At 34.3% G+C, this 16,834-nt stretch overlaps 1 protein-coding gene across 1 annotated transcript in view; it reads right to left on the minus strand.

Annotated features, from left to right (window-relative positions):
* SEC63 (SEC63 homolog, protein translocation regulator) overlaps nt 1-16,834 on the minus strand; it is a 71,607-nt gene that overhangs the window by 31,139 nt on the left and 23,634 nt on the right. The window contains exons 5-12 of the mRNA XM_059401151.1: nt 9,893-9,954; nt 9,227-9,285; nt 7,859-7,909; nt 6,524-6,632; nt 4,363-4,457; nt 4,132-4,264; nt 2,530-2,622; nt 982-1,136 (exon numbers count right to left, since the gene is read on the minus strand). Coding sequence (XP_059257134.1) covers nt 982-1,136; nt 2,530-2,622; nt 4,132-4,264; nt 4,363-4,457; nt 6,524-6,632; nt 7,859-7,909; nt 9,227-9,285; nt 9,893-9,954 — 757 coding nt within the window. The remainder of the gene's footprint in view (nt 1-981; nt 1,137-2,529; nt 2,623-4,131; nt 4,265-4,362; nt 4,458-6,523; nt 6,633-7,858; nt 7,910-9,226; nt 9,286-9,892; nt 9,955-16,834) is intronic.

The following is a 16,834-nucleotide window of genomic DNA, read 5'->3' on the forward strand; positions in this document are numbered from 1 at the left end:
CAAGTACAACTACACCCTTAAAGTTTTACTATACAATATTCTCATTTTTGTTATTTTCTAAATACAGCTGTTTGTTACCGCAGTAATACCCATGGAGGCTTAAGGGATACTTAGAAAGTGTTAATTTCCAGGCATTTGATACTAGTTATTAATATTTTACTTTCACAGACAGGGCTTAGATCATGAGGAATGGACAATGCCCACTTTTTGATTACACAGTTTTCAATTAAAAATGTGAATAAATTTATAAGGGCAATACAATTAACTGAAAGGACAGAGAACCCATATGTGAATCTCTAATACACATTAGTTCTACCTTAATATGCTACCAAATCCAATGTCTATCTTCCACCCACTTTGTCTAATGTATACAAAGTAATGTTCAAAATCGCCTATCAGAATTATTATTTGCTTCTTCTTATATTTCCTCAAGTTTTTTCATTTATACATATTTTTGCCATATCTTAAGATTATCAGATCTTTACTATAGATTATATTACCTAAACTAGAAGTATCTTTATTTGATCTACTTGTGTTTTGAGAACTTGATTTTTTTTGGTCCTATTCAACCAATAAACCATTAGAGCCAGGCATGAAATGACTGGAAAGCACACAGTGCATTTTTACTTTGTATATTTATTTCTGATACCATAATATAAAGTCTTAATTGCTAAAATGCACTGACCTTCCCAAAGTAGTAAAATCACTTATAGCAGGTAAATAGTATAAAACACCTAATTAAGAAAATGCTAACAGAACCACTTTAGGGATAACTGTAGGGTGTTTAAGACATTCTAAATCTAAAAAATTCACAGTTAAGAAAATGCTAACAGAACCACTTTAGGGATAACTGTAGGGTGTTTAAGACATTCTAAATCTAAAAAATTCACAGTAAACCCTTCTAGAACACTTTTCATTTGTGTTGCCTTTAAGTAACATGACAAACTGTTTAAAGCAGATTTTAAAGTGGCAAAGAATTACCTTTTTATGATTAGAAACTCTCCTAAGATTGTCCTCTTCAATGTGAGGGAGCTGTAGAAGGGGAGACTTAAACTGCTGAAGGCCCTGCACAGCCATCTGGGAAAGCTTCATGCAGTTTTCTAGGGATGCCAAAGTTGGAGCACGAAACTCCCTTTCTTAGAAAGAATAGGAGAAAAAGAAAAAACAAGGCTGGACTTTTTATATGTTCCAGAGTATATAACTCATTACAAAAACATGACTCATATGAATATCATTAACACCCCAAATTTTAAGATCATAGTGTTGATTTTCCTTTAGAAGTTGTAAGATCCAGTATGGAGGTTCCTCAGAAAGTTAAAACTACAACTACTCTATGACCCAGCAACTGCACTACTAAGTATTTACCCAAAGGATACAAAATAGAGATTTGAAGGGAGAATGCACCCTTATGGTGGTATTATCAACAATAGCCAAACTATAGAGAGAGCCCAAATGTCCAACAATCAACGAATGGGTAAAGATGTGGTGTGCATATATACAAAATGGAATATTACTCAGTTATCAAAAAGCATGAAATCTTGCCATTTGCAACAATGTGGACAGAGCCAGAGTGTATTATGCTAAGTGATAAAAGTCAGATAAAGATTAAATACCACATGATCTCATTCATATGTGGAATCTTAGGAAAGAAAAGATGAACATATAGGAAGTGGGAGAGGGGAGGAGAGAGAAGCCCTAAGACACTCTTAATGATAGAGAATAAACTGAGGGTTGATGGAACAAGGTGGGTGAGGGATGGGCTAAATGGTGATGGGTATTAAAGAAGGCACTTGTTGTGATAAGCACTGGGTGTTGTATGTAAGTGATAATCACTGAATTCTACTCCAGAAACCAATGTTGCACTGTATGTTACTTCCTAAAATTAAAAAAAAAAAAGTCATAAGATACCAAAAATATATAAACATGTTCAAATGCAACAATAATTATCCAACAAGCATTGGTTTAACAGAATAATTCTCTGCATCTCCTCCCAAAACAGTAAATTATCAGTATCAATAACATACTGATACCATGCCAAGAACTGACATCGGCCATAACAACAAACCACAACCATTATCTCCTTTCTTAAGGGTCTCCCTTTCCATTACTGACCACAAACTTCGTCATTCTTTTTTCTTTCCCCTCAATCTTTTTTCCCTTCATGTGAAAAATACATGTCAGATGAGTCATCATCACTTAAATTATTTCAAACTCATTGTTAAAATACAGAAAAACCTAACTCTAAAAATATTCAAAGGAATGAAAAGGTATCTTAAATCTTTACAAACAGTAAGTGACAAAACAATAAGACAATAAATAAATTCAAAAACATGAGTGTGATAAAGACTTTGCATAATGGAAAATATAGGAAAGAAGTAAGAAAAACCATGAACCAGAAGTTGGAAAGCCGATTCAACTTCTCTATAGGCAGAATTACTGTTGGTGCTCATAAATGCTGAAACTATGAAGTATACTCTGCAGAAGCTTGCAAGAAAAAGGACAACATAATTAATTACATTCCCACCTCACCTTCACGGCTCCGAGCCATTATTATTAGCTGGCAGATAACATTAACCATTTCTTGAAGCAGGGCAGGGCATTTTTTCAACATAAATTGCTGATCTGCAAAGCAATAGAAAACCTGAAACAAATCATTCCGCTTTTATAGTTAAAACATCTTTATCACCTATAGTCCTAGACTAATACTAAATTTAAGCTGTCCCAAAAATATTTCACATGACCTCAGAATTTTACAGGTTGAACACAACAGTTTCCCCTAAGCAGCAATGGCAAAAATCAGTCAGAGAACCCTAGCTCAGATTAGATGTTTTGAAGGCAATTTTTAGTATTATGGTGGCGTGCTTTGTAAGTTACCTCCCTTTTCTAGAAGAACAGTTTTAAACTTAATTCTAATCTTACTATATTTAAGAATCTTAAGAATCTTCTTGTGTACCTAACTATGAGTAAGTCCAAAGGCTAAGACTGAGAATAAAAGTTAACTCAATGCAGAAAGAGAAGGGGGAGGAAGGGGAAAGCGACAGACTCATTTTTACTGCATGTAACAGTTAACTATTAAGATCATCCATTGTGGTTAGTACTCAACCTAAAAAAGTATTTGTTCCCTGTTTCTTAGATAATTGGTAAGAAATGGAGATGGATTCACATCTGCAGAGAATATTAGGAAAATCAGAATTACTGATTAATTTGCAATTCCAACAATGCCTAAATAGCAATCCTTCATTCCATCACAAGTATCCTATCTTATCACCAATTACTGAACATCAACAAGCCTTGTTTTCAGAAGCATCTGATTACATTATTGGCTTCAAAAAGGGACAGATGAAGAGGAGCTTTATTCAGAAAGAATATTTATTCCCTAAGAATAATAATTTTCTTTTGAAACTTCAAATGAAGTAATACCAAGTAAAGAAGAAATGACAAATTCATAACACCCCTGGAAAAAGCACTGTCCTAGCCACTGCTTTTCTTTTACATAGAGATGAAGCTCCAAGCTATTTAGGAAGCTTTCAATAAAGATTAAACCCTAATCAGGAATCACTGCTGGAGGTGATGGTAGAAGTGGCGGTTGACTGAAATATTTGTTGTGAAATCCATTTTTCTTCCCCCGAACAGCTTGAAAAGCTTATAAAATCTTTTTGAAAAAGTCACTCGAAATTACTATATAATCTGCAACTGAATAAACATTTCTCAAAGTATTTTCTCACCTTGAAATACTAAATTTTAACATTTATCAAAATATCTTACTTTAGACCTTCAAAATATTTGTGAATTATGCAGCATAAAGATTTCTTTTTAAAAGGTCCTTGAGCAATTATTTGAGGAAAAAAAAACAGGACCAAAACACTGCACCACGAGGTCTAATTAAATGCACTGCTTCTGTACCATTAAAACCCTGCAGAGGGACACCTGGGTGGCTCAGTCAGTTAAGCACCCAACTCAGGTCATGATCTCAGGTTCGTGAGATGGATCCCCACCCCAGGCTCCATCCTCAGCTTCAAGTTGGCTTGAGAGCCTTTCCCCCTCCTTCTCCCTACCCCAGGCTCATGTGTGCTCTCTAAAATAAATGAAGTCTTAAAAAAAAAAAAACCCCTGCAGATATTAGAATCATACCTTCTTCAAGAGTCTCAGGAATTTTCATTCTAGCAAGATGAGATAGTAAAAGAACTCTGGCTTTCAGGCTATATGGGCAGGTAAGTGGAGGTTCATTCTTCTTTAAATTAATGCTGCCAATTTCTCTGATTAGCTAGAGTAAATAAAATAATTATTAAAAAAGATACCTAAAAAAGCATTAACCTTAATACCTAAATGCTTGTACCAAGGAATCTGGGCAATAGGCCTAACCTGAGGTATTAAAATATTATCTGTTGGTCTGCTTGTGGCATCTTTATTATACTGAGGATCAAATTCAGAGGCTCCAGCCAAAACCATGATAAGACCTGAGAAAACAAAAGTAATATGAAGGTAAATAAATACATTTGCTCACCTAATAATTTCCTCTCCTATGATATTTCATTAATGCTACACTAAGGCAATTTTCCACTTGTTTGTAAAGCTAAAAATCATCTGAACTCCACTAACAAGTATTCATTTTTCCCATAAAAAACATTTCACTTTTAAAAACACGTACAATATTACCTATCACAAGTAAATAGAAATACACATCAAATTAAGGGCCCTGAAGCACTGGATGCATGAAAATCAGTTCAAACAGCATTTGTTTCTAGACTTAAGTATATATTCCACTGAACCTTTCTATAGAGTAATTATTAAGTAATTATTAGCTAATTACAGAGTAATTATTAAATTACTACTAATAAGTAATTATTAAGTAATTATTGATAACTATTATATGAAAAAGAGGGGACTCCATAGTTAAGCAAGGCTGAGAAACAATGAGTTAAAAAGAGTTTTAGGTGCCTTTACTTCATGACTTCTCAGAGTCTTAAGTAAACAAATACTCTAATTTACAGAAATTTTTATTATGGAATTCTGGAGGGTTTATGGGAAGTGTTCTTTGATGTACACATGATTCGCAGCCACATATACTATTAGCATTACTTGTTAGCCCATACACGCTCTTTAAAGACTGGCACTACAGTCATCAATCTTACCTTCTCGCAGAAAATACATACAATGTATTCACAAAAAGCAGGACAGTACAGAGGTTAACAGCATAGACCCTAGAGTTTCACTCCCTAACTAAATGACCTAGGACAATGTTCTTCACCTCTCTATGGGCCTCACTTTCTAAGAACATGCCTGACACACAGTAGGCACAGTATATGTGTATGCCATCACTACCCTCAAATGTTTCATGAAACAACTATTCCTAAAACAGCTATACAATATATGATGCCAACACTAAAGTAATCAAGGATACATAACCAAGCCTACCAGCAGCTAAACAATGCTTTTCAGGCAGAACTGTGTAAGGAAAAGTGTCACCATCAGAAATAGAAATCATGATCACTGATGCAAAAAACACATTAAAACACATTATAAACATGAAGCACTTTCCATAAGAGGGTTTCTATATTAATACTTCAATTCAACATAAGGAAAAGTGATATATGTGTGCAAAATGGAAAGTAACAGCCACTTGCTCCTCAGAAGTAAAAGATTTGCTCATTCCAAAAATAAAAGATCTGTTCACATAGTCATAAGATTCTGAGAAGTCTTTTTCTATCAAAAAAAAATTAATAAAACTGGCAAATCAAAACTACAGAAAACTCCATTTAGGTTTTGGAACAAACATTTTTTAAAATTTGTATCTTCCTTTTTTTTTCCCCTAAGGAGGGGAAGGAGGGCTTGTCTAGGTCTATAAGTTCTACGGAGCAGTGATTCTGAAAGGCAATACTATATGCTCCAAGGATGAAATTTATAATGTTAGCCTTATGGAATCAAATAAAGTATTTTAGATGGAACTTTTTTTTTCCATAAAGAAATTCTGAAATAAAACTCTGGGAATGAAACACTCTGGCAATTTTCTTTCAACATATCCAAGACCTCTACTTATTTTATTGAAACTAATACAGTATATTGCACTGATTTAGGGCCTGGAAACCAGACTGCTTGAGTTCAATCCTAATTCTACCACTTACTATATGCATCCTTAAGCTCAGTTTCCCCAACTATAAAATGTGCTTAAAAACAGTAACTTACTTATGGGAGCAAAATAAAGATTAAATGAGTTAACACATACATATTCCCTAGCAATGCCTGGTATACAACAAAATACTCAAGAAATATTAGCTAGTATTTTTACAAAATTAACCACATGAAGCTTTACCATAAAATTTCTAGGGGGAAAAATATATATATATGTATAGCTGAGTAAGTGGTAATAACAGAAATACAGTACATGTGAACAAAGAGTGTTAGCATTCTCCTCCAGCTTTAGTTATATGAACAGAATACAAAACTGAAATGAAATGTCTCCAATTGACTATGTGTCATATAAATGATTCAGAAAATAAAATCATAGCTACTTAAATTTACTTACGTTTCATATCCATATTTCGGGTTTTATAAACAAAATATGTATAAATCTGTGTTGTGCGTATTAGGATCTGGTCTCCACTATAGCGTATTGAGCGATACCACCAAGAGCCCTAAAATGCAAATAAAATTAAACAATAAATAAAGCATCAAAATAAAGCATCAAAATCACAATAAATATTAGGTTTGATGCAGAGTATGTTTCTGGTCAAATTTTCTAACTGTTCATAAAACAAGTAACAATACCTGAACTTAAGAACAAATGCTTTGTTACATATTTCAAATTATTCAGCTAGTATTTATACTGCCCAACACCTAAACATCAACCTACCTCACTACATACATAGCATTAAAACATTTATGGTTCATTTGAAGACAAAACAGAAACAAAACAACCCACTGCATAAAAGCGACAAGCTGGTTCCTGACACAGTTTGTATTTAATAAATATTTGGTAAGTTAGAGTACAGGAGCAATTTTATAGTTGATACGCTATTTCATTCACATGATTCCATATAGCTGGATCCTCACACAACAAACCTATGAAGAAGGCAAGATGAGTTAATTATCAAGCTTACTACAGGGACTCAGAGGAACTATAAGCCCAGACAGAAAATCACCAGTCACAAAAGAAACAGTAAAATCATAAACTTTATGTCATCTCCATATTGAGTATTATGAAATAGTTTTTAAAAATGAAGTTGCTCTGTATGTTATAGCTCCAATATAGAAAACAAAAAAGTCACAGAACAATACATACAGTAAGATGACATTTTTTTTTTAAAGTGTGTCTGTATATACAATCTATAGAAAACTATCTGAAAGGGGTGTCTGGGTGCCTCAGCTGGTTAAGCATCCAACTCTTAATTTCTGTTCAGGTCATGATCTCAGGGTCCTGGGAACCGGCCCTGCACTGGGCTCCATGCTCAGCAGGGAGTCTGCTTGAGATTCTCTCTCTCCCTCTCCCCCTACCCCTCCCCCCTCAAAAATAAATAAAAAAAAATTTTTAAATCTCAAAGGGATAATACCAAACTTATTGGTGATTATCCTAACAAAGAAATGAAGTTGATGAAGGCGATAAAGGAAGACATTCTAAACTCTAAATACACCTGTATTATTTCAGTTGTGTTTAACTTTTGTATCAGGAGGAGATACATACTTTAATATACTCAAATGGTATCACCTTTAGAAGACCTTTAAAGTTTAGCTGAATATAAGATTCTTAAAATTCAAGGATCCATGTATTCTATTCTAATACAAATTGCAATCTTCTAGGGAGACTCCAAAGCATGCCATCAATTCCCTTTCCAAAAATTGTTAATAAAGAGTTAGAACTTACTACAACAACGGGAAGGATAACCATGAATGCTAATCCATATACAAGTAAAACCTAGAATTGAAAAGAAAATAATTATGGTTTTCACATGTCAATTATAACATTTAAGAACACTTATATTTTAGGCCTACATGGGGGAGGCACTCTCAGAAACACTCCTCACATATTATTTCATTTAATCCTTATTTTCAAACTTAGTGAGAAAGGTTCCATTATTATCTCTCTTTTGCAAACAGAGAACTTGCAGCACACACAGGTTACACAGCCACTAAGCGGTGGATCCAGGAGCGGAATCTAGGCATTTTGACTCTAAAAATGTATGCTTTTATCCACTATAATACCTTTTAATCTGCTGAGTAGGTAACACCATCAAACCAGCTTTATAAATGATATTTTCCATCCAGTCAGATACTTACAGATGCACACCTTAGCAAGTAGTTAGTGTCTTAGAAATAAATAACAGAAGCCTAGTTCCCAATCAAGGAGCAACTTCATAATGTTTTGTTGACAAGTAATTTCTATCTATTGGTCTTAGGTTTTCCTACTACTACTTGATCCCAAATCAGTTAGCTAACTACCTTTCTCTTCTCCAGTATTCCCACAGTAATTCTAAGCATGACAGACTTTTATATATAAAATCATTTACCCCTGAAGATGATGAATGCTTGTCAGCCATGAAATAACATTAAACAGCCATTTTTCTAAACAAATTACAGACTATATGAATTTTGTTTTTTATTGCTTCAAAGATAGCCCCTAATTGTTTTTAAGAAATGTGAAATAGGGAAACATCTATTCTTAGTTTATCTTAGTTAAGAGGTTTTAGAGTTGTAGCATTACCACTGATTAAAGTCTGATAGCCTGGGGTGCCTGGGTGGCTCAGCTGGTTGAGTCTGCTTCAGATTCTTTGTCCCTCCCTCTCGGCCCCTCCTCTCTCTCCCACGTAAATAAAATCTTAAAAAAAAAGAAAATCTGATATCCTACTGCCTCCCTAAGTACCACAGGGAATATATACAGCATTTAGTATACGTTAACATTATAATTTAGCTTGGATAAATGCGAAATGAAGGATAATTTAAATTTTGAGTACTATTTAAGATACCATATAAAACCATAGTTCTCCAAACCAAGGATAAGACCTGACCTGAAACTGCTCCAAAAAAAAATCACAACTTTAAGGTTTTAAAACTACATTTAAAACACACTGCCCAAACAGCAACTGAATGAGAACCAGTTCTTTTTTCTATCACGTAAAAAGTTTTCACAGTACAGTTACATTAAAAACAGCACATCAGTATTTTGTTATAGCTCTCTTTATATTACTAAGATATATTTAACACATTATAATGTGTCTTATTTACATGCACTCACCAAAATTGAGTTTTTCTGGTCGACAATCCAAGCTGGCAAGGCAATTCCAAAGCTTGTGGCTAAAATAGAAAGAGTGATTTCAGAAGAATCTCCACTTTCAGTTTTATTATTTAGTTATATCCTGAAATTCTGCCTCCCAACTTCCCCCACCCCCAAAAAAGCTTTGAGAATGATTATATAATATGTGTTCCCATTGCATAAAAGTTAATGGATTTTTCAGGGAGGGGGAGAGAGAATCAACCAAAGTACATGAATTTCTCCTTAGTAAATCTAAATTCCTGGGTATGCAAACACCATGAATATACAAGAAAATGTCTAAAGTCAATAAAGAAAAACAGATTGTTTTCATACAACTTTTATCAACTGCTAGCTGGAAATTCTGAATAATTACAGTGATTACTCATCTCATCAATCCAACCTAAGTTCTACCTTTCAAACTGGTTGCTAGAAAGAAAAATAAAGTAAAAATTAGCTAAAGAGAACTCATTTACATATCTATTTAATTCCTTGAGTTATAATTTTCTTATCCACAAACTAAAAAGATCAAAAAATTCCTTTCAATCTATTAATATTTTCATTTTATACATATATATACACACATACACACACATAAATACACACACACACACCATATCACCAGTAATTTTTAATTATTATTTACCACACCTTGAGGGCCATCTGGATTTCCAAACTCTTCCCAATTTTTCCGCGACTCTTCATCAGTTAAACTATCATTAAAAGAATAAAATTGCAAAATTAGAAAACCATATCTGAAAAGTACTCATATATACAAACTCTATTAGCTAACCAACTCATTTTTATAGATATTAATTTTAGAAAATCAAGAAAAGCCTCTCTGAAATCAACAAAAAAAAAGAGGAAAGCAAGGAGTTCTACATTTAAGTAAATGAGAACTACTGAGCCTTCATAGAAATTCCTAGTTGGCCCATGGGTTCTCAAGTTTTGCCAGTTCAAGCTGGAAGATAAAACTTTAAAAGTTACTACATTTTCCTGAGAAGGCAGGGAGGATTATAGGTGACTTTTTTCTTATATCCTTATATATTTTCCAAAATTTCTTCAGTGACCCTTATTTATACTTTAATAATATGTACCTACTTATAAACTTAATAGAAATTGATAATAATCCCTCCAAAACTGGTACCACATTCTCAAAGGAAAAAATCAACACCTTTAAAATTCCATTGCTATAGAAAAGGTCATTTGCATTATGCTGAGGTCACAATTTTCACCTAAAACAAATGCCAGAAGGACTTGGAAAATACCTGCTAAAGCAAGAGTTTCCTAACCCAGCAATATAAAAATGACAGAGTGATTTTTCGAACACGTAATAAGAAATATAACTCTTGATCTGGGCCATGGCAAGGCACAGAATGAAAGTGGTTTTATTCCAGGTCCCAAAATAGATGTTAAAAACACACTAAAAGAAAATTCAATTCCTTCAAAAACTTTACAATGTTATTAAGCAGACAAGGCAGACACACACAAAATGATGAGTAACATCATAAGAAAGGCATTTTTTGAAGACCAAGTGGCAAAAGATTATGTTTATGTCCAAATCAAATTTTAACCTTTCCAGAACATACACACATAGGATAGAATGTAGTTTTCTATTCAACAAGAGAGAAAATACAGAAGTTCCTTTAAAAGTATAGCAAAAATTTTCAGTGATTTCAATTTTTATTCTCTAAACCATAATTTCTATTTGTTATTATTTTTTTAAGTAAGCTCTATACCCAACGTGGGGCTTGCACACTCTACCATCTCAGCCAGCCAGGTGCCCCTAATTTTTTTTTTTTTTTAAAGATTTTATTTATTTATTTGACAGACAGAGATTACAAGTAGGCAGAGAGGCAGGCAGAGAGAGGAAGGGAAGCAGGCTCCCTGCTGAGCAGAGAACCCGATGTGGAGCTCAATCCCAGGACCCTGGGATCATGACCTAAGCCAAAGGCAGAGGCTTTAACCCACTGAGCCACCCAAGCGCCCCCTAATTTTTTTTTTAATTGAAGTAGAATTAACACACAATACTGCATTAGTTTCAGACATACAAAATAGAGATTGACAAATTTAAGAGTTATGCTATGTTTACAAGTGTGGCTACCATCTTTCGCTACACAATGCCATTATGATACCATTGACTATGTTCCCTATGACTTATTTTTTAAAATCCCCTTTTATTCCCATGACTTATTTTTTCTGTAAATCTGTATCTCCTACTCCCCTTTACCCAATTTACCTATCCCCCCATCCCTGCCCCTTCTGGCAACCTCAGTTTGTTCTCTGTTTTAATGGGTCTATTTCTGCTCTTCGGTTATTTGTTTTCTAAGTTCCACATATAAGTGAAATCATACGGTATGTCTTTCTCTGCCTTATTTCATTTAGCATAATACCCTCTAGGTCCATCCATGTTGTTACAAATGGCACGATCACATCATTTTTTATGGATGAATAACAGTGTGTGTGTGTGTGTGTGTGTGTGTGTGTGTGTGTGCACCACATCTTCCTTATCCACTCATCCATCAATGGACACTTGGGTTGTTTCCATATCTTGGCTATTATATACTGAAATAAACATAGGGGTGCATGTATCTTTTTGAATCAGTGTCTTTGCTTTCTTTAGGTAAAAACTCAATAGTGGCATTGAGTGCCACTCAATTGAGTGGCTCATATGGTATTTCTATTTTTAATATTTTGAGGAACCTCCACACTATTTTCCATGGTGGCTATACCAATTTACATTCCCACCAACAGTGCATGGAAACTGCCACATCCTTGCCAACACTTATTTTTCTTTTTGATTATAGCCATTTTGACAGACGAAAGGTGATAACTCATTGTGATTTTGATTTGCTTTTCCCTGATTAGTGCTGTTGAGCATCTTTTCATGTGTTTATTGACCATCTATATGTCTTCTTTGGAAAAATGTCTATTAAGGTCTTCTGCCCTTCTTTTAATTGTATTGTTGGTTTTCTGGTGTTGCATTATGTAAATTCTTTATATATAATTTTGTACATTAACCCCTTATTGAATATATCTTTGCAAACATCTTCTCCTATTCAGCAGGTTGCCTTTTTGTTTTACTGGCTTCCTCCACCGTGCAAAAGCTTTTTATTTTGGTGTAGTCCCAAAAGTTAATTTTTGCTTTTGTTTCCCTTGCCTTACAATCTTTTTTTAAATCTTTTTAAGTAGGCTCCATGCCCAATGTGGGGCTTTAACTCACAACCCTGATATCAAGAGCTGCATGCTCTATTGACTGACTGAACCCACCAGGCATCCCTGCCTTGTGATTTTTATCTAGAAAAATGCTGCTATGGCGGATCTCAAAGAAATTACTGCCTATGTTCTTCTAGGTGCTTTATGGTTTCAGGTCTCATAACTAGGTCTTTATAATCTATTTTGAGTTTATTTTTGTGTATGATGTAAGAAAGTGGTCCAGTTCAATTCTTTCACATGTAACTGTCCAGTTTTCCCAGCATCATTTTTGAAGAGACTGACTTTCCCCATTATATATTTTTGCCTCCTTTGTAATAGATTAATTGACCGTATAAATGCAGATTTATTTCTGGGCTCTCTATTCTTTTCCCTTGATCTGTGTTCTATTTTTGTTCTATTTTATACAGTTTAGTTACTTTAACTTTGTAGTATATCTTAAAACCTGGAACTGTTATACTTCCAGCTTTTTCTTCAAGATTGCTTTGGCTATTTGAGGTCTCTTGTGGTTCCATCTAATTTTAGAATTATTCTAGTTCTGTGAAAAATGCTATTGGTATTTTGATAGGGGTTATATGGGATTCGCAGATTGCTCTGGGTAAACAGACATTTTAAGAATATTAATTCTTCAATCCATGAACACTGAATATCTTTCCATTTATTTGTATCATCTTTAATTTCTTTCATAAGTGTTTTATACAGAGTACAGAGGTCTTTCACCTCCTTAAGTTTATTTCTAGGTATTTTATTCTTTTTAATGCAATTATAAATGAAATTGTTTTTTCTTAAATTCTCTTTCTGCTATTTCATTATTAGTGCATAAAAATGCAACCAATTTCTAGGTATTAATATTGTATTCTACAACTTTAGTGAATCTATTTATTACTTTTAGAAGTCTTTTGGTGGTCTTTAGGGTTTTCTGTGTATAGTATCATGCCATCTGCAAAAGGTCACAGTCTAACTCTTTCCTTACCACCATGGAAGTCTTTTACTTATTTATTTTTTCTTGTCTGACTGCTTTGGCTAACACTTCTAGTACTATGTTGAATAGAAGTGGTCAGAGTGGACATCCTTGTCTTAGCTCAGTTTTTCACCACTGAATATGATGTCAGCTGTGGGTTTTTCATATATGGCCTTTATCATGTTGAGGTATATTCCCTCTAAGAGTTTAGGGAGAGTGTTATCAAAAAACAGATGTTGAATTTTACAAAATGTTTTTTCTGAACCTATTGAGATGATCACCTGATTTTTATTCCTCCTTCTATTAATGTGGTGTATCACCCTGACTGATTTTGCAAATACTGAGACATCCTTGCATCTCCAGAATAAATCCTACTTGATTGTGGTGAATGACCCTTTTAATGCATTGTTGAATGTGACTTGGTAATATCTTGTTGAGGATTTCTGTACCTATGTTCATCAGGGATTGAAAATATTTTAAACTTACAATTTGGTCATTTATGAAAACAAGTACATTGACATCTTCAATCCCCTTTTAACTTTAACTCCACTTATACCATTTGATCTAAGTCCACAGAAAAATACAGAAGCCAACAAAAAGCACTGTAGAGAGGTTGCAAGTTTGTAAGAAGGGGTGCCTATAGTGGCTCTTTTTTGCTAAGGAAGGGATATTTCTCAAAAAATTTTGCCTCGGTTTCCCTGTACAACTGTCCACTTACCCAGGGCTTTTGCTATTATTTTTCTTCTAATCAGATTCTTTTCCCCAAAATAATTATCTGCTCTTTCTGATGATGGCAGCATAATAAACTGCTCTATTCTTCATACAAGGCCCTCAGATTTTGCAAAATAAAGTATAGCTCACATCATAAAAGCACTTGATTTTTTTCAAACTGCACACACAGCTAATTACCATTCCAATAATTCACTCATTAAGCTAACTTTGCACAACTGGTGTGTGACAGGCTCCATGCTCCATACTCAATCAAATTAAAGGAACTACATCATAAACTTTTTAAAGAAAGCAACATTTTTGGCTACTCATTAGTGCTTCAGTATAACACCATTCCTAAAACCTAAAGCACTTAGAAGTCATGTAATTCTAGGGGTGCCTGCGCAGCTCAGATGGTTAAGCATCTGCCTTCGCTCAGGTCATGATCTCTAGATCCTGGCATCAAGCCCCCTGTAGGGCTCCCTGCTCAGTGGGGAGTCTGCCTCTCCCTCTGCCTCTCTCCTTGTTTGTGCTGGCTCTCTTGCTCCCTCTCCCTCAAATGAATAAATAAAAAATCTTTTAAAAAAGTCATGTCATTTTAGTATAATTCATTTATAATAAGCTTAAACAAGACCAATGATGTTAACAAAATTTTTAAAAATTCAATTGAGTATAAAGTTTCCTAAACATGATTATATCCCTTAACTTTGCAGGTAGGAGGTTGTGTCATAGATTCTATTAGAAATCTGACAAAAGTCTCTAACCCTTCTGGCCCTGGAAAATTGCATAGTTACAAATACACATAAATTCTGTATATAGTTTCAGGGGCCCCAGATTTTATATCCTGATCTAGAGAATGTTTTCACTAAATTATAGGTGAATGACCCCGAGTTCACTACATAAAGCTAAGTTACGTATTCATGCATAGGAACACATGAAAACATGTTTAAAAAAATTGAGCTTTAAAGTAACATCTACATTTTCCACTTGTTATAAAGTAGCTTAAACATGGGTTTTTACCCAATACCAAATCCCAACTATATCCAAAAGAAACCAGAAACTATGAACCAGAAAATCCAACAGTTGGTCTAACTCTTCAAAAATAACCAGACTTCCTTTCCTTTAAGTTAGAAACCGGTATGAAGCAATAGGAATGACCCAGCTTGTTAATATAATGGGCAAATAAGAGAAGAGAAAATATCCTGAATAGCCAAAGCAAATTCTAAAAAAACTCTGCAGTTCAAAGCCTGTAAATGCATTCCAAAGGCTGCCTGAGTTATACTTAGGCTGCTAGGACTATGCATAAAATGGGAACTTCAATCAGCCAGAACTTATATTTATCTAATCCATTTATACTTCCACAAGTTACAAGATCTCAAAGTTCTGGGTCCCATAATCATTTTACTCCTTCATGTGTCTGATGGACCATCAACTATTTAATACATTTTACTTAAAAAACATTTTTTAAAAAGATTTTATTTATTTGATGGAGAGAGACACAGCGAGAAAGGGAACACAAGCAGGAGGAGTGGGAGAGGGAGAAGCAGACTTCCCACTGAGCAAGAAGCCCGATGCGGGCTCCAACCCAGGACCCTCGAATCATGACCTGAGCCGAAGGCAGACGCTTAATGACTGAGCCACCTAGGCACCCCTACTTAAAAAAACATTCTAAAGCTTGATCATACAATTAAGTTAAAACCAAAGGCCAAATATTATTCTTTTGTACTTTTTAGGATAGAGATCATACAAGATAAAGAGTCAGATTTCCAGTAACCTGAGAACAAAATCATGAACTTAAGAATGTTACAATACCTGAAAACTGAGAGGGGGGAAAAAAATCAAAGGCACTAAAATTAAAACTACCAATAAAACAATCTTAGCTATCTTCAGTTTTTCTCAAATTACCTGAAGACAGCGACTAAAGCACTGAAACACTTGTGCAATGAAAGTAAATGCTTGGAGAAGACACAATGAAAAAACGGGGAGACACCAACTGAAAGACACAATCTGGAGAACATCTGCTATGCAGAAAACAAAATGTAGCACATGCTTTAGGAAGTTCCTGAAGACACTGCTTTATCACAGAATCATATATATATACATATATCTATATCTATATATATATATAGATATAGATATATGTATATATATATATAAAACAAGCAACTCACAAAAGAAAGGAAAGGAGACACAGTCAATACACTTTCATTAAGCACAAAATGAGCATTTTCCAAACTTCTATAAGTCATATACCACTTGCACTTGCTATCACATCTGAGTATCCTATTTACTTCTTCTTTTTTCTTTTAAGATTTTATTTATTGATGTGACATAGAGACAGAGACCGTACAGAAGCAGGGGAAGTGACAGGCAAAGGAAGAGGGTGAAGCAGGCTCCCTCTTGATCCCAGGACCATGCAATCATGATCTGAGTCAAAGGCAGATGCTTAACCTACTGAGCCACCCAGGCACCCTTCCTATTATTTACTTTTATTTTTAAAATCAGCACAAAATTATACATCACTGAGTCCTCTAAAAATAGACAACATCTTGTCTGTATTTTACTCTTTAATTTAACATAAGAGCTGAATGAGGACATGCCTATAAGTCTTGAAGAATCTAGCTAACATTTATCTCTTGTCATATTAACACTCAAGGAAAAACTACCTCTAATTTTATATACTCTACCCTGTTTCCCAGAAATTAAACTAA

The sequence above is a fragment of the Mustela nigripes genome, chromosome 5, assembly GCF_022355385.1.
Source record: "Mustela nigripes isolate SB6536 chromosome 5, MUSNIG.SB6536, whole genome shotgun sequence".
Classification (NCBI taxonomy): domain Eukaryota; kingdom Metazoa; phylum Chordata; class Mammalia; order Carnivora; family Mustelidae; genus Mustela; species Mustela nigripes.